The 26,321-nt window shown below is 35.4% G+C and overlaps 2 protein-coding genes across 2 annotated transcripts; both read right to left on the bottom strand.

Moving 5' to 3' along the window:
- Positions 1-16,066: 16,066 nt before the first annotated feature.
- LOC144432468 (microfibril-associated glycoprotein 4-like) lies at positions 16,067-18,343 on the bottom strand. The gene is made up of 6 exons (XM_078120631.1): positions 18,064-18,343; positions 17,745-17,801; positions 17,121-17,272; positions 16,904-17,000; positions 16,521-16,617; positions 16,067-16,438 (listed from the first exon to the last, which is right to left on the bottom strand). The coding sequence occupies exons 1-6, from the start codon at positions 18,335-18,337 to the stop codon at positions 16,114-16,116; spliced, it is 1,002 nt and encodes a 333-aa protein (XP_077976757.1). The 5' UTR covers positions 18,338-18,343; the 3' UTR covers positions 16,067-16,113.
- A 4,800-nt stretch (positions 18,344-23,143) lies between these two features.
- On the bottom strand, positions 23,144-26,034 carry LOC144411805 (microfibril-associated glycoprotein 4-like). The gene is made up of 5 exons (XM_078109406.1): positions 25,761-26,034; positions 24,641-24,774; positions 24,421-24,517; positions 23,827-23,923; positions 23,144-23,750 (listed from the first exon to the last, which is right to left on the bottom strand). Exons 1-5 carry the CDS (start codon positions 26,032-26,034, stop codon positions 23,423-23,425), a joined length of 930 nt encoding a protein of 309 aa, XP_077965532.1. The 3' UTR covers positions 23,144-23,422.
- Between the last annotated feature and the right edge of the window lie 287 nt (positions 26,035-26,321).

The raw sequence follows: 26,321 nt of genomic DNA, 5'->3' as shown, positions 1-26,321 counted from the left end.
TTCGTGCGTATGGTCAAGAAATGGCGTTTGAAGTATTGTTGGTGAACATGTTGTACCATGAATCGTTAACGATGTATCAATTTGCGGTGGCTCCATTATCCAGGGAGGAATCTTGAAATTGCCATCTTTTGCAACAGAGAAGTCGGTAAAAAAGCTGTTGGTTGTTTTCATAATAAACGTTGCAAACGACGGTTTGCCAGGAAAATATTCTTCCTACGATTGTTTGAATAATTGTGCTGTAATTTCGCTGTCATAAAGAATAATTCTGCATTTGTAATGTAGACATTTTCTATAATGTATAATGTGTAAAGGCATTTCGTTACACTGGGATTGTAATGCTATAATAGGAGTACTTTTTAATGCAACCAAACATTGTGATTGGATGTATAATATGTAAAGGCATTTCGTTCCACTGGGATTGTAACGCTATAATAGGAGTACTTTTTAATGCAACCAAACATTGTGATTGGATGTATAATATGTAAAGGCATTTTGTTACACTGGGATTGTAACGCTATAATAGGAGTACTTTTTAATGCAACCAAACATTGTGATTGGATGTATACTATGTAAAGGCATTTCGTTACACTGGGGTTGTAACGCTATAATAGGAGTACTTTTTAATGCAACCAAACATTGTGATTGGATGTATAATATGTAAAGGCATTTCGTTACACTGGGATTGTAACGCTATAATAGGAGTACTTTTTAATGCAACCAAACATTGTGATTGGATTACAGCCAGTTTCCGCAATATAGTCGTTGTTCTTATTGTTCCTGTTCTTGTTCTTTGACACGTTTTTAAAAAGTCGCTTTTCTCTTTGCTTACTGGACCAATTGCTTTGAAATTTTCAGTAGTTAAAGATGGAATTTTTTTCTAGAAGGTTATTACTTTTATTAATTTCAAATATTCTTGTGAGCTTTATGAGATTCGTTTTTATTTTGACCTATGACGTCATCAGAATTTGCCAGCATGTGGCGATTCCGCAAACATATATCGATCACTTGATCAACGAACAGGTTCCGTGGTCAAGCCTGCTGGTAAGTTACCGTACCGTACCACAGTGAATTTCAGCGTAACGTGTCTATATATTTGAGCATAACTCTCTTGTTTATTTATCCTGACTGTTGATTGTAATAAATTTGAAGGTAATTTTTGAAGTGTAACAAGTGCAGAAAACAAATTAACTTTTACTTTGCATACAACCGCAAGTTTAGAACGGAAACATCAAACGCATTAAATGAAATAAAACTATAATACTTTTTCAGCACAAAATAAATGATGCCCTAATCATATAAAATGAATAATTCCAAAGTGTGTAAAATAAGGTCTCAAAACTGAAACCGTGGCGCCGTGATTAGTTCATACCAATATTCACTATAATACTCATTTTTGAAATACAAAGCTATTTATAACATAGTCTCAAATTTTTCAGGTATTCGATGAATCGGAGTGTATACACCAACATCATATATCCAACAGCGGAAGATCTTCTTGGCGCCAGGAATACTTTAATTGATTTGAATGTGACATCACATCTAAGCAGCGCCGGATTAACCATTAAACAATATAGGCACGTGTTGGGACCAAGCGAAGAGGGACACCACAGAAATTTTAGAGAAGAATTTTATATAGTTTATCGGTGTTTATTAAAATATTACGAGTTCACCAGGCGACTCAAACTTCGAAATATTCGCTTATTTTTTGTCTTCTAGTATCATATTACCCTTCTTTACTAAAAATTAACACTGAAACGTATTTATTGGACACGAAATGGGCCTATGAGTCGTTTTCCTAAATTGTTGTTGTTTTTTCTTTTTAGTATTCACCTTGTTGTCACACTTTTATTTTGAAAAAATTTCTATTCTCTTCAACAATTAGACCAATGAACTATTTACCCTATGTGGCGGTTCCACGATCGCATTTCAACGATATATTGGTCAGCAAAGTCGGGAGTTTCTTGATAAGGTAGACCAGGGTGGTCCAAACTCTGTGATGCTGATACATTCCGTGCGGCTCACAGAATAATTTTAGCGTATATTTGTATCTAATGGAGTAACGTTTTTGAGTTTTTTTTTTAGATATTCCAACTGGGGTTGGGATCCCGAAATTCAAACCCTTTTTCTAACGCTTTGTGCCTTTATTTTAGTAAAAACACTCTCTGTTTACAAGCGTCGGCCATGTGACAGTAGTGACGAAACGCAGAGCCGACATAACGCTGCGTAATCCAGTTTTTTTTAGCTAGGTCCCGAAAACCAACTTAGACTGACTTGAATTTGAGTTGGGTTGCGCGAGACGAACTTCCTATCTTTTCTCTATGCCTTTATGCTAGTGGATCCGTATGCGTATACTGCAAGGATACTGTAGCTGGAATAAACATGACTATTCTATTCAATTAAAGAGTCCAGCTGCAAACTAACACAAATGTATTTCTGTAACGTATCGTCCGACCAGAGTCAGACTTCCTCAGACAAGCAGTTTACATCAACGATTGATTGTTGTAAACTGCTTGTCTGGGGAAGTCTGACTCTGGTCGGACGAAACGTTACAGAAATACATTTGTGTTAGTGTGCAGCTGGACTCTTTAATTGAATAGAATAGACTGACTTGGTTGGTATTTGACGATGTCACTAAGCTTGCTCACGCTGTTTTTAAATTACTTAATATAACAATTCGTAATAAAATGAGTGTCTCAAGAAAGGTGACATAAGAGAACACGGCGGAAATGTATTTCCTTGCCCATCACGCAGTGTCTGGTTTGATTTCAAGTAATATCTGTCACGAAAGAATATAATTTGAAGCGACATTGAACGCGAGATGCGCAAAATACAACGGTAATTCTCGGGAATTAAATTTAAAATAACTGAAGGCTTTAAATATCTTCTTTAAACGGACGCCAACCATGCAACATAATAATAGTCTGATTAGAACGGTAAACTTTCGTTGTTTATTAAATTTAAAGTAAGTAAACTCGCGGTATTTTGACCACTTTTGGGTTTTCTCCGACTTGCGGCCCGCGAGACCTCCTCAAAAGTTTTTGCGGTCCTTCAACCTAGCAACCTTGAACCACTCTGAGGTAGACTACTAGGTACCGGTAAAATTTCAAACTACAGTTGTGACTTGTATCCTATGGCATTTCGATTCACGTTGAGACTGGAGTCATGAATCTTTATTGTCACACTTCCTCAGAATTAGAGCTCAACCGATATATCGGCCCGATATTGCGTGTTTGCATATATATATTATCGGCAGTAAACGGCCGATATATATATCGGCTATATATAAGAGTTAAAATCATCAATCATCAATCATCATTTTATTCGTCAGCACAAAATAAACGTATCATAGGAAAAAAAAAAAATTTCAAACACAATATGAACTTAACTTAAGTTGTGTGACAGGAGTCGCGAGGGACCTCATACGGTCTTCAGGCAGCGACACCTAAAAATGTTCGTAAAAGTTGTTTATTTACTGTTGGTTGTGATTATTTTTAATGGATAATACACTTATGTGGTTTATTGTTTTTATAATTAAATTACACATGAGGGGGCACTAAAGTCTTCAGTGCTTAGGGCACCAAAGGGGCTTAATCCGCCCCTGCCCTTTTGCATACTTGAGACCGGAATTCGCGTTCCACAGAGATTAGGAAGAGAACAAATGTTTCGGATGTTGATATGAGACCACCTCTATTGCGCTCTTCAAAGCAATTGGGAAGATCACGCCTCGAAGCTTGGTTTTGGCACCAGAAAGTACCTTCTCCACCTAGACGCTATATTCCCCGTTTTAGCAATCCCCCAGCTAGGTCATCAATCATCATTTTGTCGCCTTTGGTTATTGACGTTTGCATGAATGGTTCAGTTACTTCAAATGCTTCTTTTATAATTTTTGGTGCTGCAGTTTTGATTATGCGTTTTAGGTCCAAATGAGAGAGTTCAGAATTGTTCGAATATGGCTTTTGCAATTTTTCAATGTATTTAGCTGTCATTTTACTTCTGGATTCTTCCCTAGGATTTTCCATCATATCCGCTATAACATCTGCCCATAGTGTTGATTCCTAATTTAATGTGATGATCAAATCATTCAATGCAGTCTGCAGTGTCTTCTTGCAATCAACATTTCCGTAGTCGATTTCTACTACAGATATGCCCCATTTTCCTTCTATCTCGTCATCAAGCTGTGAAATATATAAAATCGGGTCTAAAACAGTGCCTAAGTGCTTGAATAAAGCAAAACAAATGTGATGTAAAAATACTGACCAAATTTTTAGCAAAACAAAAACGGTCTCTACTTTCATATATTAAACTACGGTAATATAAACTCTTACTATTCCTTCTTTCAGGATCAAAACCTATTTTAATAAGCAATCAGTACTATGTAACTCACGTCATCAAAAAATTCAAGCATTTCTTCCTCAGATAAATCCATTTTCATTCGAACTTTGAATACCGTTAATTGAAGAGTTAACAGCGAGCAGCCTAAAATATACTGCCGAAGACGCTGTGGTTATGAATTATCCACGCCAACACTAGATGACGCTGTGAACAACAGATCAGTATACGGCCTTCCAGACTAGTTATATAATGGCTCTGATATAACCAACAATTTTTGATGTGTTAAAAAAAGTAATTAGAGACTTGTAATCATCATTAGCCGAAGCTACAATGGCGTTTCTCTGTGTGAAACATCACCAGAGTTACAGATCTAACGATTGTACGTCAAATCTAATAAAGAAGATTTTTCCAGATTCAAATATTTCAAAAAAAATATTCTTGTGCTCGGACGAAAGTTGAAACTATTGTGAATAATATTCTAGCCTCGATGACTGTTCAACATGCCACAAATAATATTCAACAACTTGATATTTTGTATCTCGGAATAGCGACAGACGGCAGTAATCATAAGGCTACAAAACTTTTCACGATAGTTGTACAATATTATGACTAGAAAAATGGTGGGTTGCAGTCTAAGTTGCTTGAAGTTAAAAGTACTACGAATGAGAAATCTTCAACAATTGCGAATGAAATTAAAGAAACTTCGACCAAAATGAACCTGTTTGAGGAATGTGTTTCATTTACTGCCGATAACTGTAATGCTAACTTTGGCGGATTGGCTTTTAGAAAGGGCAATAACGTATTTTTTCGATTGCAAATCGACCTGCCAAATTCGATTGGGGTAGGATGCCCTGCACATGTTTTGAATAACTGTTTACACCATGGCACCAATCAGACGAGCATTGATGTGGAAAATATTATTTACAAAACGTACCAATATTTCAGCATATACACTGTACGCACAGAAGAACTAAAGGATTGTAACTTTGTGGATACACAGTATCAAAAAACTGCTTTCCCAATGCGTGACCAGATGGCTATCACTTTATCCAAGTTTATCTAGAATGATTCAGTTGTACCTTGCCTTGCAATAATATTTCCGGTCTATTGAAAAGCCACCTGTTGCTCTAAAAAGATTTCATGAAAATCCTGTGAGTGAGTTGTATTTAAAACATTTGCAATCGTTTGTTGCAGTGTTTAATGACCAAATTAGGCATATTGAACACTCAGAGGCCTCAATTATTAAAATCAAAGCTTGTCTTAACACTGTTAAATCTACGATTGAAGAAAAAAAAACACATGTTCATACAAATCCAAATTAAATCTGAATTGCGTAGACTCAGAGACGAATGAAATGGCCGCGAATGTGATGTATTTCTCTCAGATGTGGCTTTGTTGTACGAGTCATGCGTACAATACCTCGAAAAATGGACAGCTTCGTTTAAGGAATTCAAATGCGTTGACTGGATGCTTCTGAATCAAAACACCGAGTGGAGAATTGTTGAACCGTGCGTTGAGTATCTGCTTGCGAAAAATGTTTCGATTGATGAAGTCAAGTAATTCGGCCAATTCCAAAACTTATGCAAGTTCGTAGAAAAGCAACTTCAATCCAATTCAGTTTCCTTCTGTAAGCTTATGGCACATGAAAGATGGACAGAATATTTCAAATCCTGCAGCACCAGCGACTTTAACAGCGAACTGATAAAGATCGCACAATATTACTTCAGCATATTGCGCATAACGCCAACGTTGAGCGCATTTTCTCTTTAATGCAACCACAATGGTCGAAGGAACGCGAAAACTTCCTATTTGAGTCTGTTGCTAGCATAATAACTTTAGTTTACAATTTTAACGACAGTTCTTGAAGCCAGTTTTACGATATTGCAAAAAATAACCCAGCAATGTTGATTAGGATTAGAGGAACTTCCAAATACTCGTGGTCTAAGGACAAATCGATTATTCCGCACATGTTTTTTTTTTTCAATAAAGACAAAAATGCATTAACTCATTGTCGTCACATCGTCTATTGTCACTTCTATTTTTAATCCTAGAAAATTTAGTGGATATATAATAGGTGAGATATGGTTCTACCAAACAATATGTCCTCCTTCCAGGGAATAGAAATATGGTCACCCTACTAATAGCTGACGATTAGAGTTGCCAAAACTTACTCAAATGACACTCAGCGTGGGTCTTCAGAATCAACCAATCAATTTACTTCTGGTAAAATAAAACAACATAAAATATTACAACAAAAGGATAAACAAAATGCAGAGATACCCAGAATACGAGCATAGCTTTAGCCTTAAGACAAAGTTAAAAACATACAAGTACGCCCGTCTACAGTTAAAACGAACAACACATTTAACATATAGAATACTGTTGTGTCCCTGGCACTGCCTAATGAACTATACAAGAATCCAACTTGACAGAAACATCAATTTAATGAAAACAAACAATACCACCGCTCAGCAAGCAAACTCAGAACAGTGTACCGAATCACTAATATCACACAAGGCTCTACAAGAATGATGCAATAGGGGAACAACGTCAACTAGTGGAAACATAAAATATATGAAAAGTCAATACATAACATATACAAAATCGGCCAATAACTTTTGAATCGATTTAAGTTATGAAAACACTGCTCAAAAGAAGAGCAGGACAACACTTTGCCCAAATAGAATTCAATACATTTGTGTAGCCGCGGTTGTCATATGGTGCAATATTTTCAATGAGGATAGAGATACATGACGTCACAAATTTTTTGTTAGATCTGTATGGAGGTTGATGTACTGCCAAAACCACAAATGTAATACAATATTCTAGGGTTTATGAAAACTGCATATGGCATACACGTGAATTTCATTCGCACTATTCCTGTACAATCCGTTGCCATGGTAAGGAATATTTTAGTTTTTCAACCTTAATCTGTACAACACAAGGCTATCGTTGCTGTCCACTAGTAGTGACCAATTTTTTATTATTATTTGAATGTACTGTGTCAACTTAACTGTACTTGATTTACTATTGTCGCGGACTAAAGTGTCCGTGTTGATATCGTGTGTACTGTATATATATTTTTTTTTATGTTTATAGACTGTTATGTTGCGAACTCCCTCCGTTTCCCAGACATTTTTAAAAAACAGGCGCTGTATAGCAGCACTTAATACCACAGAAATCCGCGTAGAGAGAGTAATAAATTTAGAATCGAATTTTATTTTATGTATTAAATTTCGGGTCGTTCGAGGGCTGCAACAAATTAGCTCGTGGGCCAAGTTTGCCGACCCCTGCATTAAAACATGGTTTTCAATTCACTGAGCGTGAAGCCTTTCGTCCGCGTTAATTTTGCCAATTCGTGGTTTATTTTGTTGAAAATTGGAAGGTCCCTCATTCTGATATAAAGTATGATCTATTGGAGGGAGGCCTACAGCCATGTATGTTTTGGAGTTCGTCATATCGCCGATATACAATATATATATATATATATAAATTGGCAGCGATGCTTGTTAAGTTAAACTATTGTAAGTTAGGTTTAACTTTATAATTGCACAGCTGCTAATCACAAACAATTCTAACTATCGAGATCCGAATAGTTGAATTGCAGCATGATGTAATATTTATTTGCAAGTGTAAATCAAACCAACAAATAATTCATATAAAAAGTGAACATTTGTGAATTAGGCTATATATATATATATAGCAAAAAATTTACGAAGGTAGTAGTTTCAATTTTTTGAATCTGCGAAGGAAACGTGCATATTTGTTTGTTGACTTTGTGGACGCCAACCCTTGGCTTAGTTGCGGTATTGATAGTAACAAATTCACCAATAAAGACATATCAGACACCCTTTATATGTAAATATAGTTTGATGTAGTGAGTTTGTTTTGTAAAGATGAAATAACGAATCAACATACAACACTTGATGGAGTGAATACACCGAAAAAAGTATATCTCAATCAAATTTATTTCTGTCGGGCAAAGCACATATCTTCCCATCCTATACTTGTTTTTTGGTTGTGACTGGCAAATGCATTCCACATATTATAAATTCCCTTTGCAGTCGGGGCTAGGGTTTTGAAGTGTGAATATCCCATCAATCCTGAAAAATGTTATTGCTATAATATTGCATGTACTGATTTTATATATCACAATGTAACACTATTATATTTACCTATTGGTGTGCAGAACCCCAGAAACAAATAGGTGTCGTAATCTGTCATGAAGAAATACTCTCCTCGGAATAGGTTGTTTGCATCTGAAATGATTGTTATAGGCGAGTGCTAATAATGTGAAGCTTGTTCCTGATATTGCAAATTGGAAGGATGAAAATACTCAATAAAATATCATTATTTGTTTTTTTTTATATATTAGCGGAAAGCCTTGGAATTTATTAGTGAAAAATAATCATAATCAGCGCAACAATTTCTACTTACACGTCTCTATATCATCACCGGTTGCGTCACCACCCGGGGTGTCAGAATACAACTTCCTCGATTTTGCCACAAACGCAGGTTCTAAAAGAACAATAATCGGTTATGTCCAGCAATGTTGAGAATACAAAGCAAGTAATATTTCTACACCATCAGAGGTATAATATGGTACGTCGATGCAAATTTGATTCGAGTTTGAATGGACATTGTTTATAAATGAAATCAATCCGATAAATTTTGTAGCATAGGTACCGCTTGACGTCATTATCAAGTTTTATTAAAAAATAAAATAAATATTGAAATTGCGATTTGGTGCGATGGCGTCTCGCTTGGGATAAAAAATTATGAAAAACGGTTTAGAATTATTACAAAATAAATTCAATGGGAACTATTTCTACTTGTGTTATGTGCGTGTCACGTTATTGATCATAATTATAATTCATATGATACAAATTTGCTCTCACTGAGTTGTTGATCTATTACGTATGTTTCGTCCTCTCTTCGTATTAGGTGTAACCGAAACTCCAGTGTATTATCCTTGTATACCCTTTTGGAAAGTAATATTCAAGCAAGCATATGAAAATGATACTAAAGAGGTCGTCAAGATTACTGCTAGTTTACCCGCGAACGATCTCAGTCAGGTTGAACATAACTCCATTTTCCACTAATTTGAAATGATGTATGTCATGACAAGTCCTCCGGAATTCATGTGTATCGCCGGGATTCGGGATGTCGAATCCATCGAACCATTTTCCTTTAGCTTTGCTGAACTGAATATATAAACACACTTTCATCAATTCGATGCTTGTAACGGAGCCCATCAGGTACTTTTCCTTTAAACGAATCTGCCCAAAGCGCAAAAACGTGTAGGCCTACAGTAGGCTAGCCTATAATATTTTGTTTTTTTTATGTCGTACCCGATCGCTGATTCCATAGATTGTTATACACCGGACGTGAATAATAATGAGAGACATGATTTTAAAGTGGCATGTGAACCTACATTAACATATATATTCAGAAATTTGTATTATTGAAAAAAAATTATTTAAAAGATTTCAGTTTTTATAACTTAATTATAATGAATTTCATATTTAGTTCTGTAAGGAATAACGAAACTAAGTTAGTGATCTATTTCCAAGCTTACTTACCCTGTCCCAGTCGATAGCTTGATATTCTTCCATTTTGGGGCAAACTTGGGAAATTGCGGTTCCTCCCAGAAAACATATTACAGTCAACAATATGTAGCCGTTTGTTCCAACCATTCTTGAAAGAATATGTCGCAGGTACTGTTGTCAAATGCGCTCATGAAAACTTGGTATTCCTTTATATAATTTTCTCAAATAAATGTCGTCATAGTCAGAAAAAAATGTGTTTGCTTGATTTCAAGGGGCAGAGCAATTGCTAACATTTCATTTATCATTTTTTCACACATGAAAAATCCAATATAAATAATGTATCGAAGCTAATTTAACAGCTGTAACTTTTCGTTGACACGGAAGGAGTAAGGTTTTGGCATGCATTTTGTAAATTCGAAATGTCAACGTCGTCAAAATAGAAGGGTTGAACTATTCTACCCCGGATGTTGACTTCACTGTTGTTACTTATCGATCTTGATCGGTAAGTATGTTGATAGGTATTTGTCTGTTTGGAATCGTAGAAAAACACAGGAAGTTACATGAAGTTATTTAATATCCGAAGTTTCTTAACGCCATTGTCATTTTACCAGCAAGTGTTTTGGTTGATATATTCCTAACCTGTTACACATACTACGTTTCACTGTCCGCCAGCTTGGTTCACATACTACGGGAGTAGTAAGATCAAGTAATGGCACTGTACACGACTTTTAACATCTCGGCCGAGATTGTGGTCGCCAAGAAGATCTGGCCGCTATTACCACTATCTGTTTTATGGTATGAATTCACGTTGTTCTCGCCTTTCCAAAGCAAAGATCAGTCAGTATTCGCCGACATGCGACGCAGGGTACTCCCGAAGTATGTGAACCAAGATGGCGGGCACCGGAACGTAGTATGTGTACCAGGTTAGGATGAGGCTATAATTTCATTCCAAATTTCCTTATTTTAGTTCTTTCACGAGTTCGGGGACTAGCCAAGTGACCCACGTAGTATTTGTACCTGAAATTATGGCCTAACCCTTCCCTGATACACACACCACGTTGCGGTGTCCGCCATCTTGGTCCACATACTTCGGGAGTATCCGATGCAGTGTAGTTTACCTTCTATCTCAGAGGTCAAACGGTGTTGGTGGCTAAATCGACTCATAGGCCTGGCTTTTTTCTCTTCTTTCTGTTTCTGACAATGTTTCGGGTTTTTCTCGAATGTGTCTCATCCAATTTCTTCCAAATAGTTCGATCGCTTCTACTAATCGGCCCGATCAACCGACACTTCTATCTCTCGGGCCACGTCAATCCCAAGTGAGTATATTTCAGAATACCCGATGATTTGGACGGCGAGTCACGTTCTTGTTAATAGGGAGTCCTGCTGTCTTTTCCGCGCCATTGGTCGAGAAACCCCTGCAACAGGCCATGGGCGATTTTGATTATCGGAACCTGTAGGTATGAATCATTTTTCGCGCATAACATTAGATGGAATCAAGTATTTCCAAATATATCATTTATTATTTAAACGTCATGAGTATGACACTTTTGGCAATACACTTTTTTCATGAAAATAGTCTCAATATGGGCACAAAGAAAGAATTTTTCTGGGATAGATTTTCATGGTAGGCGAGACCAACGGGCGTCAGTTAAGTTTTTCATTGTTCAACGAGATAAAGGACGTCATTTTGTGAAAATTTTGATAACGAAGAATAATGGCACCAAGCCAGCCTGAAATTTTGGGGATAAGGGTGATTTTTACGACTTCTTACTCGCGTCTTTTGATTCAAACAGGGCGAGGTTCAGGCAAGCAGTCACTGATAATCCAACAATATATATCTTTAAAAGATCTCCACAGAATACTTCGTTGTCGAATTGATTCAAGTTATACGGGTGCGCAATTTTTCGTTTGAAGGAAGGCTTGATAGTAGGCAAAAAAATGTCGGGTTATCAGTGAATCGCTCGCGGGTAGAGAAAATAGTATTAAAGGGCGTAGTTTGTGTCTAACTGTAAATGCCGCAAAATCGCTTTTCAAAAAGCATAAGGGCATGATCCCCAGCTTTATGGATTACGTCAAGCTATGAGGTATCTAAATATATATCAAAATAGGATAGGATAAGTAATAAAGATAGGATAAGTAAACAGCTTTGTTCCAAACTTGACCACTTATGCACAACGTTCTACCCTTTTTGATCATTTCTCTAAAAGACATAGCGAAAATCGATTTGACATTAAACAATTTCAGTTCAACAATCGTGTAATGTCATTTGTTTTTCTGGCACAGTCTAAAGATGAGCAGTTGAGCCGTTTGAAGATGTCATTTTTAATACGACTTTAACCTCGTTTGTTTGTCTTTTTTCTGTATGTGACATCCTAATAGGTAGGGTGACCATACGTCCTCCTTGGATTTGTCCTCCATTCAAGTTTGAATTTTTCTGTCCTCCGAGGACGCTCTAAAACGTCAAAATGTCCTCCTTTTGCACGGGATTAAATAACTAAAACTTCTAATGATATAATCCGAGCCATTATATAACTAGTCTGGAAGTTCTCGCTTTTTTGCATGACACCGAGTTGTTGACAGCGACATCTGGTGTTGGCGTGGGCTTTACATCCCTGTCGTCTGCTGGTCAGCCGAATCAGGCAGTTTGATGCAGGTAATGTGTGATTGTTCTCAGGCCATGTTTACACATTTCAAGTTGCGCGAAGTTGGCAAGCTATAGAAAACTGAAATAAAAAGGCCAGCTATTATTATTAAACTTAAATATAGACTGTGTATGCTAGGCTACTGGTAACTCCGGTGATGGTAACATTCGTTTTTTAGTTACCGGTACAGAGGTAATTATGGTTCCAAGCAAGCATCGTGTCCAGGATGGTAAGAAAAGGAAATTTGGAAAGCCTTCAAAAGAATGGACACAAAAGTTTCATCACGTTTTTTTTGGCATCCGCAATTTTACCATATTTTATTTTGGCTATCCAAAGCAAGGGCAAACTTTAATCTTCCATTTCAGAAATATGGTGTAGGCCAGTGGTTCCCAAACTTTTTAGAGTTGGGACCCACTATTTATCACCACAGCTTATGGCGACCCACTTAACTTTTATTTTATTTTTTTTATGACATAACACAGAATACAGCAATGACTAATCATCGCAAAACTACCTTCTTTCCTCGAAAAAAAGGCCTGGCCTGAAAATAAGACAATAATTTGAATTTTGAAAATGATTTTAATTAAACCCTACCCTCAACATAAATTTAAAATGTGTGCGAAAGTAAAGGTTCATTGACCTGAGGTAAAGTGAAGATGACACCACTATTTAAGATGATGTCACAATGATGATTAAGTATGATGTCATAATCACAATTATGATATTTGTCATCTAAATCCTGTCGGGGAAACACCTAAGATCGTTTGAGAAGATCGTAAAAAGGAAACTTTCACATTAGAATTTAAATTCAATTTAATTTTTTTTTTCTAAGATTTACGTATTCGAGTCACCACCGATCCTAATAACCAGTATATATAATTAATCAAAGCTTTCTACATCTTTTAACGACCCGAATAAATCTTCTCACAAGAATGGTCAGAATACTGGATTCACTGGGGGTGAAGGAGTCCAGGTCAATATTTCCGATAATACGCCGTTCATCTATTACCCTTTTCAGAATATTCATAACGTGCCAATGATACTATTATTCCTGGGTGCGTTATTGGAAGCTAAATTTAGAATAGCCGTATAACACATAAACACTTGTGGTTAGCATCTGATTTAAATCGTGGCATAAAATTATAATCAAGTATGCATGTAAAATATTTCTTTTTCCTTCCTTTTTCCCAAATTCTTCAATCTGTTATATGTAAATGACCGTACGTCTAATAGCATTGTACAAAGGGTCCAACTCGTACTATCCCACATGTCAGATATTTACTCGTTTGGGTAGCTGGCTTTGTTTATAAAAAAAAATACCGCCTTCAAATCGATATATTCCTCCAATTATAAAATAATTTTGATTTGGAAATATACTATTTTAATAATGTAAACCCACGATTGAAAGACAATATTTCTTCAGTATCTGAAACCCATGGGCTATTTAGTAAAATACAGTTGCCCAGTGATATTTTTCTTCGGTGAACCTATAATGAGCTACAACTCTACTCAAACGCAGTCTACTGCTCGATTACCAACACCGTCGACAAGGAATATGGTAAGTCATATATATATATATAAATGTTCCAGCGACATGCATTATTTGGGTTGGTGGCGAAAGCCGTGTTGCTTTTAAGGAGCTAGAGCCGAGGATCTAAGACCTTTATGGCATTTTACATTTTCCTGAATTGTCTTAGTAAACGGGATTTGAATCTTTTAAAATAGGTTACTTGTTATCATGGTTAATACCATCGAACCTGTTATTAAATGCGTGTGTTACGTTCTTTTGAAATTTCTTTGCATCTAAAAAAAAAATTATCCGTGCTATATGATTTCTTATTGCTTGTCAACATATAGGGAAGTACTGTAATTTTTCTCTCAAAACTGCTCACGCCTATTTAGGATAAATTGCAAGCGTCACATTCTGATACGACATTGCCCAGTTGATATCCTTTATTTTTTATATCATATTTCAGAGTAATTTAAAATACATAGCTTGTTGTGACACCAAAGAAATGTGACATGACTATTATGCAATATACAGAGAAAGATTATCGGCCAGACGCAAATAATTTTCAAAAACTTCGCTTCATCGTTTATAGAACATTTATATACAAATTTATTGCAGTCGTTAAATATCAGATTTCTCCTTCAAGACGCACGATGCCCGAGATCACGTGATATTCCATTACCACGCTTCAACTGCTGCAAACATTGCAAGATCAATCGTTTCGAAGGAGAGAAAAAACGATGCGATGCGATGAACTAGCCTTTGGTAATAACTCTAACTAAACTTTTTGGCAATGAAAATCCGTCACATGCTTGTGTAATAAAATGTTGCGTTACAGATATATATATAGAGTTCAGCTAATAAAAATTACACAATTTTGACAAATGGGCTGACGTCCATTCAAGCGAGTGAGGTTGGAAACGTGATATACATATACAGCCAAAATATGCATATACCGCTAACTCATATACATACAGAGCCAACTAAGTGTGCATATGCAGTCAATGTTATATGCATAAACAGAAAACCTAATACACAAATACAGCCATTTGGATAATGTACATACATAGCTTATCTCCTATGCATATGCAGCCAATTGAATATACATACTGTAAACGTTCATTCATGTAATGTACATACACAGACAATGTTAGTTATATGTATATATCTATATATAGTCAACTCAATATACTCATAGGCCTACAGCTATTTAAGTCATGGACATAATAAGCCGATGCCATACGTATGTATAGTCAACTCTATATACAAATGAATGTGTTTATTCGATGCGAATATCTAAGTCAAATCATATGCATATACAACCAATGTCTACGTATAGTCAATTCAATATACATTCATTTATTTGGTGTACATACAAACGTGATATGCGTCCGAATATACTTATACAGCCATTTGAGTGACATATCCTATGCTGATTGATGACAAATTGTTGTATACTTGGAGTGAACAATCCCAATTAACATTCCTATAATGTGAATTACTGTTGTATTTACATGTGTAGATATTGTTGCTATTTCTCCAAGAAAGCGGGTGTAAGATGACACTGATGACGTCATTATCAATGCTTCACTTATGTCGCTCAAAGTCGCTCTTTGTCACTGTTAACCTCTCTCAATCAAAAACCATATATATGCTCAATCATCGAACTATGTTGTTTACGATGCGATTTTGGGTACGATGTGGACCTTAGGGTCGTTTTGTTATTATTCATGCTGTTGTTGGAACAATTGCTGAGAAATTTTCATTGGTAAAAAAGACCGTTGTTGTCTTCACAAGGCTTTCTCTTTTTATAGTGTCTGTGGACTCTATGGGTTTCGGTTTTCTATATGAAATTTTGTGTAATGATGTCATCAAAAGTAAAGAATTGTTGTTTATATAACTTTGTGTGGTTCATGAGATTTGCTAGTGTTAACACTTTTTAAATCTCCTTATGCCCCTCCTCTGATTTCTAAGTTTTCATTTTTTTTTCTTTTTTGCGTGCTTTCGTTGAATATACCAAATTAAATCATGTCTACTATATATGTGTAAATTTACTTCATGAATGTAGTAAGTTTGTAGTTCACAGTTTTTGTCTCATTTTCATTTCAACAAACTTCAGAGAATATTCCAGGCCTTTCCAACTATACCAGACCACAGATATTCCATATTTCGCTTTCCCTCCTTTGATATACAGTCCATTCAAATTTGTTGCATGACAAGCTCCGTACCAGAATGCCCCCTTAAAAGTAACAGCACAGTTGTCAGATGATGTATCATGATCCGCGTCTTTAGTTGTGAAGGGTCGCCCTAGATGTTGAGAATGTCCAAGTGAATCGCCAGCATTTCCACTGTATTGACCAACCGTTACACGGTAATTTGTTGAAGAATCGCCAATCGAGAATGTTCTAGAAATAATAGAGTATATAAAAAGATGCAATTAAAAATTGATTAAAGATTTTACATTAAATTGAAGGTTCGATGTCATACCCATATTTTGCATAGGCTTTGTTTCCTTCCCAGTCTTCCATGTCTACTCTGAGTTCATACGTCTTGTCTTTCAATATATGATAGATATTTTCTAAACCTAAAAATCAGTAACGTGAATACGTTTTTTTTTGTCAAATTTGTTGTCCGCATAGCTATATAGTGCATTTCACATAACTGTCTGTTAATCTCTCTGTTGAGGTTAATTTTGGGATATGGGCAACATGAATATGGATATTTAAAATGGACGGGATGAAATATATCTCCAGCATTTTTCCATTTTTTTATTTCATTTTTTTTGTTTATTTTTTTATTGACAGCATTTATAAGTAACTTGTTGCAGCATAAAAGGTTGATACCATTTAAGTGGATAAAAAAAAACTCACCAAGCCAAAATTCTCCAATCGTATTCCCAAACCCATTCACATAATCATTCCATCCACGATAAAAGTCTTCAGAGCCATCCATTCGACGTTGAAATACCTTTGTGAAAACATTACACTTTCAAGTCAAGTTTGAATTGGTTTGTTTTTATTATACATGGAGATTTTAGATAATTTTTCAACAAATTCTAATTTGATTAAGTGAATCGATTCAACTTACGATCCATCCACCTTCATCTGTCATGAGATCACAGTAAACTTCAGTCTTTTCAGAAACAGGGGTAGGATAGATTTCAAAAACTCCTCCGGTTTCATTCCACGAAAGTGAATTGAGTTTGTGTAATCCTCGACAACTATCCGGATAATACCGATCTGAATAAATTTATGAAATTTTGCATATATATATTTTTAATGTAATGTCGTTGTTTTTTCAGGAACAACGTATTACATTACATTAATTGAAAAATGAGATTATAATGTACAATCCATTCGCGTATAGTATTCAAATTTATTGGTATTTTTTCATACAGAATTGCCTAAAACAAAATTTGCCAGAGCATACATTTTATCGGTGTCAGAGAACGGAGGCAAGTTTAAATCTTTTATTGGTCAGACATTGAGCGTTCAGCAAAATTTCACATTAGTTTTATTAGTTGATTTAGCTCTGTCGATTTTATAACGAGAATATATTTGTGTCGCCGACATATGTGGTAGATTAAAACAAGGTAACATGTCACGAATTGAATCCCAGTAGTCGAGGACGTAATCGCGACAGTTTTTATTCGGCGAAACCAAGTTGAGCCAATTATGGGATCGCTTCATGACTTCAAATACCCATTTTTACCTCTGTGCAATGCTTCTTCCAACTTATTGTATTTTTGATTTAGACGCATTTCCGCTTCTGCAATGTTGAAAAGAAAGTAATTGCTAAAACTAATTTACCAATATTACATGCGGATAAGTTGTAAATTAATCGCAGGTGCCGAAAATTTGATGCTTAAAAATGGGTAGTTGATTGGTCGAGATTTATTTACTTATATATGATTGTGTGCCAAACTGACTATACTGTATATATTACATATTACGAATTGCTCGTCTGAATCCATGAAAATTAGAAAAGACCGGGACAAATGTATGAATTTAATATTACATATATATAGTACCTGTAATGTCCTCTGATATTTCGGTATTGACACGATTGTAATCAACGATTCCAGGTTCTCCTTTTTGTCCCGGCATACCACGTGGACCAGCTTTTCCAACCCGACCAGGTTTTGTTTTCTGATTGGCACATGATTCACTTTGGCCACCGCTTGTTTGGTGTATTTTGCAGTATTCGTAAATCGTTGTGCAGAGCCCAGTGTCTTCTTGACTAACGACTGAACTAATACCGTACAATGAAAGTACGAGAACGATGTATATGTCGTATGAGCTCATTTTAATATATCTGATAATGGAAATATATATTCATCCAATTGAACAACACGTTTTGTAGAAATATAGTTAGCAATATACAGAGGTATTCAAATCAGTAATCTATATTTGATTGAATATTTCCCTAAAAATACGCCTGTGTACTTCTTGCTACACTTATTGCTATCTAAAATTCATATATCATGATTGTGACTTGAATCCTGGATTACTATTCCTTGTTAATTGACAAATACAACTTGAACTGTATTTATAATGAATATTAAAGCATACAATGCGCTTGATATTGTTATCCTGTTTTACCCAGGATGGATGTCTGATTACTAATTCTACTACACGTTCTCAGCTGTTTATGAAAGTTGGTACTTCAAGTTTCGAATGCCTTTCGTTCGCTTTAGCTTATCCCCCGGGCGGTAAACACACCATGACGTTATTCTAATCTTTGCATTTCGGTCATTAAACTGCTTCACAGTATGCCAGTTTTTGTTTTTAAAAACATCCTACTGAATAGAACGTAATGCTAGATTCAATATATATAATGGTCTTCTGAAAGTGACGTCGAATGCCGTTTGGAGACAGTAAATATCTCATTGCGGATAGCACATCGTGGCCAATGAGTTGAGTGGACGTGTTTCCATAATACAGCTTCCTCGTTCATACTGCCAAATACGATTCGAATGTTTTTGAGATAGGAAGTGGCAGAAACTTGTGACCTACAAGGCTACAAAGCGAACGTTTCAATTTCTTACAATAACTAACTTTTCTACATAACTTAGAATTTTAAAGAAAACAATTTGACCGTAACAGGACTGAATGAGTCAGTTACAACTGTTGGTGTTAAAGGCGCAGCAGAAAACGGCATTGCCTGAATTCACGGATGATAATATGAAAACTGGGCTTGTTACGTTATTATTTACAGCATTTTCATGTAAATTTGCCGAAGTAACACATCGAAACAGTCTAGTAACTAGCAAGATGTAACTGGAAAAGTACTTCGTAACAGGAAGTACTATAATCATATGGATACGAAAATCAAGTATAACCCTAAATGCCATAATTTCGAGTTCATTGGACGGGAAATATGGTAATTTGAAACCTTCGACACTACCTCCCGAATATACTAATTAGTGTCATTTAATTATAGGTATATGACCAATATATTTCAACTGCCAACTAATTCTAAACTTATCATTATCGTACAATTATCACCAACAATCATATTTTTGATTTTGTGTTTGTTAGGATTTCTTGGTGACGTCCATGCATTTTATTATTTTGAATTAGAGACCACCAGAAAAAATTTGTGCAAATTAATAATTATTGGGTAAGTGTAAATTAGAATAGGGAATATTACTTGGAATGGCCCGTGATCATCTAAGAACGATTTACTGATTACTTATTTCCAGTCCTATCTAAATAGAATATGACTACTTTTGAAAACTACGTTGTTTTTTAAAATCAATGTTTCCCCGTCTGAAAAAGATATTCTTTTTCAATTAACCATTCTTCAGTGGTATAGGTTGTTTGTTCAGACTTCAGAGATTTGTTAAAAAAATTGTTTGAAAAGGCTGTGATGAAAATGAGGTAGCTTCATCTATATTGACTTATGCAGCACCATCAACATGGGACCAGAGTTGGATCAATTACAATAATTCAGTTGAATTACAAATACCATTACAATTACTCCCTTAAATTTTTCAATTACATCAAAATTACTCCGTGCAAAAAATATCAAATTACATTTACAAATACATTTACAATTACAACAAAGCAATGCTCAAATATATGGACACGTTACACAGAGTGAAGCAGTTTTTACCCTTGACGCTGCCGATACCCTCAAAAAAATTCCGAGTTTCGCGTAGCAAGAATCAAATCAGACAGCCAGTGTTCCCATGAATAAAATAATACAGCAAAATCTTGGACGAAATATCCGATTTCATACGAAATTTAGAAATGAAAAAAGTAATATCCTTCTAGAAAAAAATTCCATCTTCAACCACTGAAAATTTCACAAAGCATTTGGTCCAGTAATCGAAGAGAAAGGCGACTTTTCAATAACTATGTCAAAGAACAAGAACAACAACACAAAATACCAAAAGTTTTGGTCAAAACGATCATTGTGGCCACTAACCTGACTAGTATATTTTGATTCGTATTTACAGTTTCACTTGCTTAAAAACTGTTGGATTGCACTGGATGAAAATTAGGCCGCGAAAAGTTTCTGACCCCAATAAATTTATTCTTTCTGAAGGGACTGATGTTGATGTTAGTCCCAAATAATTCTTGGCTAAAGAAGCAAGCCTGGGAAATTCTTCTGATTTTTTCTTCCAATGCATTAATGGGTTTTCGTCAAAATGCAAACTATCGAATAGCATTCGAAATCACAAAATGAGGTATTGTTTACGACCACGACTGAAAAACTGTCTGAGTGTCTTAACGGATGCGAAAAGGCATATTGTTACGTCACTTTTTCGGATCTTGCTGATTGACTAATGTTACGAAATAAAAAAGGAAGGCGATTCTCGCAAAACAATCCTTGGGAAAATATTTCGCCCTTTTCGTGTCATTGCGGGCCAGATGAAAGGACGCCGTAGTTTGGTGACCCCTGGTCTAATTGAAAGTGTAATTGAGCCAAAATTTTAGCAAATTACAGTTACACAGAATGAAAATGCCTCAATTACATTACAATTACACGAAAAACTGTAATTAATTACATCGATTACAAATTACAATTGATCCAACTCTGCATGGGACACGTGGAAGTGTGAGCCATTCGTTTAGCGTGTAATGCCTTGCGAAAGACTTCGCTACAAAGGCTGAGTCCATTCTAAGAATCCTAGTCTATCGGCAAGACGACGACATTCGTAAAATTGTTGCGTCATGCTAAGATGCCCTTTGCTCAAAAATATCTTCTTTCTATAAGGAAAATGCTTATACTCATGAAGCTATGCTCTATTTCAGGGTTGTACAACCTCCCATACAGGAGGGCCAGATACGAATAACTGGGTTGACCGCAGATCGCAACTTTGTTTAATGAAGATTTTGTAGTTTTGTAAAACACCAAATTTTCTGAGGGTTCTATACAGACTTGGCAAGATTGTGCATTCGTGAAACTGCACGGCTGGGCGTGATTTGGTTCCAATTCTCAATTAAAAAAGATGATTGACAAGCACTTAGCAATTGCTTTAATATTTGGTTATCAATGAAGGGGTTTATGAAATTTAGATACATTTGCCTACCTAGCGAATTTCATTTAAAATATAACAAGCTGACTTCTAAAAACTCAAATTAAACTTTCCAATAAAGCCAAACCTAATTTCAACAGGATGCAATTAACTTCCAATTACCTACCCATTTCCTCGAAACTTCAGATTTTGCTGTACTCGTTAGCATTGGACGTCTTGTTTACAATTATTATTGATGATTTATCCAGTGCTCATTTTTTCTTTTTGCAAAACTGCGAAAGTGGACTTACGTCTGGAACTAGGAAATGATTACATATATCTGGTTTGATAATAAATAAAATTAAAACGTAAAACATAGTCATGAGAACGATTGGATGGCGTTGTTTCAGTGGCTATAGTTATATGAGATTTTGTATAATTTGCCTGAAAAAGTGTCGGAGTATTCGTAGGATTCAAGCCTGAGTGCATTTCGGAAGCATTGAGAAATCCCCCGGCGCTGTGTAAAGTGCGGGAGACAAATTGAAGAAATCACTGAATGTTTCGGCGCATTCCCCAAGCCTTCGTCAATTTCATATCCACTTGCCAACGCTTCGTTTGTCAATTATCGCAATTAAACTAAAAGGTAACGCTTTAATAGCGGGTATAATTTTTGTTAGGTAACCTATTTTTCAATTCAATTCATCTCAACGTGGTCAAAAAATGATAGTATGTTACTTGAGTATCACGGTATAATAAGAGAAACGAAACAAGTATTATGCCGTAATACAGGGGTCGGCAACCTACGGCCCGCGGGCCGGATTCGGCCCGCGACGCTTAACTAAATTATGGTAACAAAACATTCGTTTTGACAAATATATTTTTTGTATTGTAACCTAACGATTATATAATTCACAATTACTCGTTTATTGAGCATATAATTTAATTATAATTAAGCAAATGGCAACAAAACGCAGAAAAGTTGATGCTAAGTGCAAAGGGTTCAATGGCGCCGAAAATATTCAAATGGAATTTTATGAGATGCAATGAGGAAATAAATCTATATTCTATTCGAGAGATGTATCACTGCTTAATTTTTATGATAAAGAGTATCATCCGTTCGATTTTTCAACTTTCTAAAAATATGTGCGGCCCGCCAATGACTTGCAACCTTAATTTTGGCCCACGAGCGACAAAAGGTTGCCGACCCCTGCCGTAATAGATTTGTAGTAAGATTGCACGCTTAGATCAATGTATTCAATATACTGTGACCGTATTATTGGTTTGGGTACCCGTTCCGTAATGTTACCTTTAATTATCAGGGATGCCAAATAGTCCTTTAACGTAAGATTTAAGTCAATATATGAAAAAAATAATGAATTTTCCTCTCAAAACTGCTCACACCTATTTTTGATGAATTGAAAGCGTCACACTCTGATACGATGGCCCAGTTGATATCCTTTTTATGTCATATTTCAAAGCAATTTGAGAAACGTGGCTTTTTGTGGAACAAACGAAATGGCATGCCCATTATGCAATATACAAAAAAAGATTATCGGCCAGGCGCAAATAATTTTCCAAAACTTCCCTTCAACGTTTGCAGATCATATATATATATATATATAAATTTATTGCAATTTGTCAATATTAATATTGATTGATCACGTCATAGTCCATTACTTAGCTTGAACTTCTGCAAACATTGCAAGATCATTTGCATTGGAAGAGCGACAAAACGATATGCGATAAACTAGCTATTGTTAATATAAAAAAGCTAGAGTATATCAAGAAATCTTTATGAATCTATTTAATATATCCATCATAAAAAAACTCTCGATTTGTATAAGTTATTATTAATATTGTTGTAAAGTATATATTTTACAAATGCTGGCTAATGGATATTATATGTAAACCATATAAAATTCGTCTATTGCTTCTGTCTCATTTTCATTTCAACAAACTTCAAAGAATATTCATGACCTTTCCAGTCATACCAGACAACAGAGATTGCGTATTGTGCCTTTCCACCTTTGATATACAGCCCATTCAGATTTGTTTTATGACAAGCTCCGTACCAGAACGCTCCCTTGAAAGTGACAGCACAGTTTTTGTCACGATATGTATCATGATCTGCGTCTTTAGTTGTGAAGGGTCGTCGTTGATGTTGGGCGTCTCCTAAAGAATTTCCAGCATTCCCACTGTATTGACCGACCGTTAAGCGATAATTCGTTGAAGAATCGCCGATTGAAAATGTTCTGAAAATATTAGAGCATACAAAAACAATCAATTATAAACGTGATTTTAAATTAAGATGAATGTTCGAAGTTATACCCATATTTTGCATAGGCTTTGTTTCCTTCCCAGTCTTCCATGTCTACTCTGAGTTCAAACGTCTTGCCTTTCAACATCTGGTGGATATTTTCTAAACCTAATAAAATTTTGTAGTTTTTCTCAAAATGAATTAAAATTACACGTTAAAATCGGGAAATGCGGATTGAGAACCCTATGATAGATCATTCTTCGTAACGAGTTAAAAACTCGAAAACTATTGATTTTACATCGACACAACCCGAGATAAATTCTTAAGATGCCAGATTAGTAAGATTCCCACGGAAATAACCTTTCCGTGAACAATCCTGATGAATGCGTTGATGCGTTTAAGAGGAGTAAGTTAGGATATAACATATTTGTCTTATTCATCAATGGGAAAAATGAAATGTTTTTCAATAATTAAGTAGGCCTACATTACCGAGCGAAGCAAATTAGAACAAAATGATCAGAAACAAAAAAAAATCTTCTGCTGATTTTTCACGTATCCGGACGCACATTATCCATGTCCTTAAACGAAAAAAATGCACATCGCACATCTATTCGTATATTTATTGAAGGCCATCGATGGTATTTATGTGAATAGGCAAAACTCACCAAGCCAAAATTCTCCAATCGTATTTCCAAACCCATTTACATAATCATCCCATCCCCTATAAAAATCTTCAGAGCCATCCATTCGACGTTGAAATACCTTTGTGAAAACATCCAACTTTTAAGTCAAGTTTGATTTGTTTTGTTTTCATTATAAATAGAGATTTTAGATAATTTTTTATTTCTAAATTCTATTTTGATTAAGTGAATCGATTCAACTCACAATCCATCCTCCTTCATCTGTCATGAGATCACAGTAAACTTCAATCTTTTCAGAAACCGGAGTGGGATATATTTTCAAAAACTCCTCCGGTTTCATTCCAAGAAAGAGAATTGAGTTTGTGTAATCCTCGACAACTATCCGGATAATAACGATCTAAATATAATTATTCAATTGTTCCGCGCATATTTTTAATGTCATGATGTTTTTTCCTAAACAACTTTCCCATGACACCTTTTTCAGGCATAATTTTACTCTATGGTAACTATGGACAAAAGGGGGGTCGAATACACAATCAATTCGTGTCTAATATTCAAATTTATCGGTATTTTATTTTTCCATACAAAATTGCTTAAAACAAAATTTGCCAGAGCATACATTTATTTTATCGGTGTCAGAGAGCCGGTGCAAGCTTGAATCTTGTATTGGCTAAACAATCAGCGTTCAGCATATTTTCACATTACTTTTTCTAGTTGATTTAGATTTGTCCAAACGTTGCTGTCTTGTCGATTATATATCGAAAATAAATTTGTGTCGTCTACATATTCGCTAGATTAAAACAAGGCTCTATGTCAGGAATTAAATCCAATTTGATGAATGTATTGAGAAGATACCAACATAGAGTATTCAGGGGCGTAAGGGCAAAAGCTATTATTAGGCGAAACCTAACTGGGCCAACTATGGGATCGCTTTATGTCGTACGATTTAAATATTATTTTTACCTCTGAATAATTCTTCTTCCAACTTATTGTATTTTTCATTCAGACGCATTTCCTTTCTGCAATGTTGAAAAGAAACTAATCGTTATTACTAATTTACCAATATTACATGTGTATAAGTTGTGTGTTGATTATGGGTGCCGAAAATCGGATGCTTGAAAATGGGTAGTTGATTGGGCTAGATGTATTTACTTATTATACATGACTGTGCCAAACTGCATATACTGTATTACTTATTACTTGTTTAATTCTCAATTACATCTTTGCTATTCTAGCATGTAATTGCAGGTAATATTATTATTAAATATTTAATTTTGATTATATGAACTAATGGATAATCGTCTGCATCCATGAATATCAAAAACACCAGGACAAATGTATGAATTTAATGATTAATATAGTACCTGAAATGTCCACTGATATTTTGGTATTGACACGATTGTAATCAACGACTCCTGGCTCTCCTTTTTGTCCCGGCATACCACGTGGACCAGCTTTTCCAACCCGACCAGGTTTTGTGTTCTGATTGGCACGTGATTCACTTTGGCCACCGCTTGTTTGATGTAGTTTGCAGTATTCGTAAATCGTTGTACAGAGTCCGGTGTCTTCTTGACTTAAGACTGAACTACTACTGTACAATAAAAGTACAAGAACGATGAATATGTCGTATGAGCTCATTTTACTGTTAATTTATCTGTAATATATAATATAAGTATATTTTTATTCAATTGAATAAAACGTTTTGTAAAATATACTCAACGATACTCGAAGATACATTTTAACTATAGTTAAAATCTCTAAGAAATGTTCGGTAAATTTTACCCTCATTTTGTGGGTAAAAAATTACAAAAATGAGTCGGTAACGGATTTTACGAAAAAAAAACGGTAAATATTACAGGCATTGGGGGCGGGGCAGTATATAACACTGCGTGCGCACACTGCTAAAAGACAGCAGCCAATAAGAG

This window comes from Styela clava, chromosome 15 (assembly GCF_964204865.1).
Source record: "Styela clava chromosome 15, kaStyClav1.hap1.2, whole genome shotgun sequence".
Lineage (NCBI taxonomy): Eukaryota > Metazoa > Chordata > Ascidiacea > Stolidobranchia > Styelidae > Styela > Styela clava.
Note: the sequence above shows the minus strand (reverse complement) of the source record. Positions and strands in the feature narration are given on the sequence as shown.

What these genes read in the sequence shown, in the direction of transcription:
- LOC144432468 (XM_078120631.1), bottom strand. Translation starts at nt 18,337, where the DNA reads ATGAGCTCATACGACATATACATCGTTCTCGTACTTTCATTGTACGGT. An exon ending in AATATCAGAGGACATTACAG is followed by an intron (nt 17,802 to 18,063) that starts GTACTATATATA and finishes TCAACATTGCAG; the next exon opens with AAGCGGAAATGCGTCTAAAT. An exon ending in GGAAGAAGCATTGCACAGAG is followed by an intron (nt 17,273 to 17,744) that starts GTAAAAATGGGT and finishes AAATTTATTCAG; the next exon opens with ATCGGTATTATCCGGATAGT.
- LOC144411805 (XM_078109406.1), bottom strand. Translation starts at nt 26,034, where the DNA reads ATGAGCTCATACGACATATTCATCGTTCTTGTACTTTTATTGTACAGT. An exon ending in AATATCAGTGGACATTTCAG is followed by an intron (nt 24,775 to 25,760) that starts GTACTATATTAA and finishes TTATCCGGATAG; the next exon opens with TTGTCGAGGATTACACAAAC. An exon ending in AAAGCCTATGCAAAATATGG is followed by an intron (nt 23,751 to 23,826) that starts GTATAACTTCGA and finishes TAATATTTTCAG; the next exon opens with AACATTTTCAATCGGCGATT.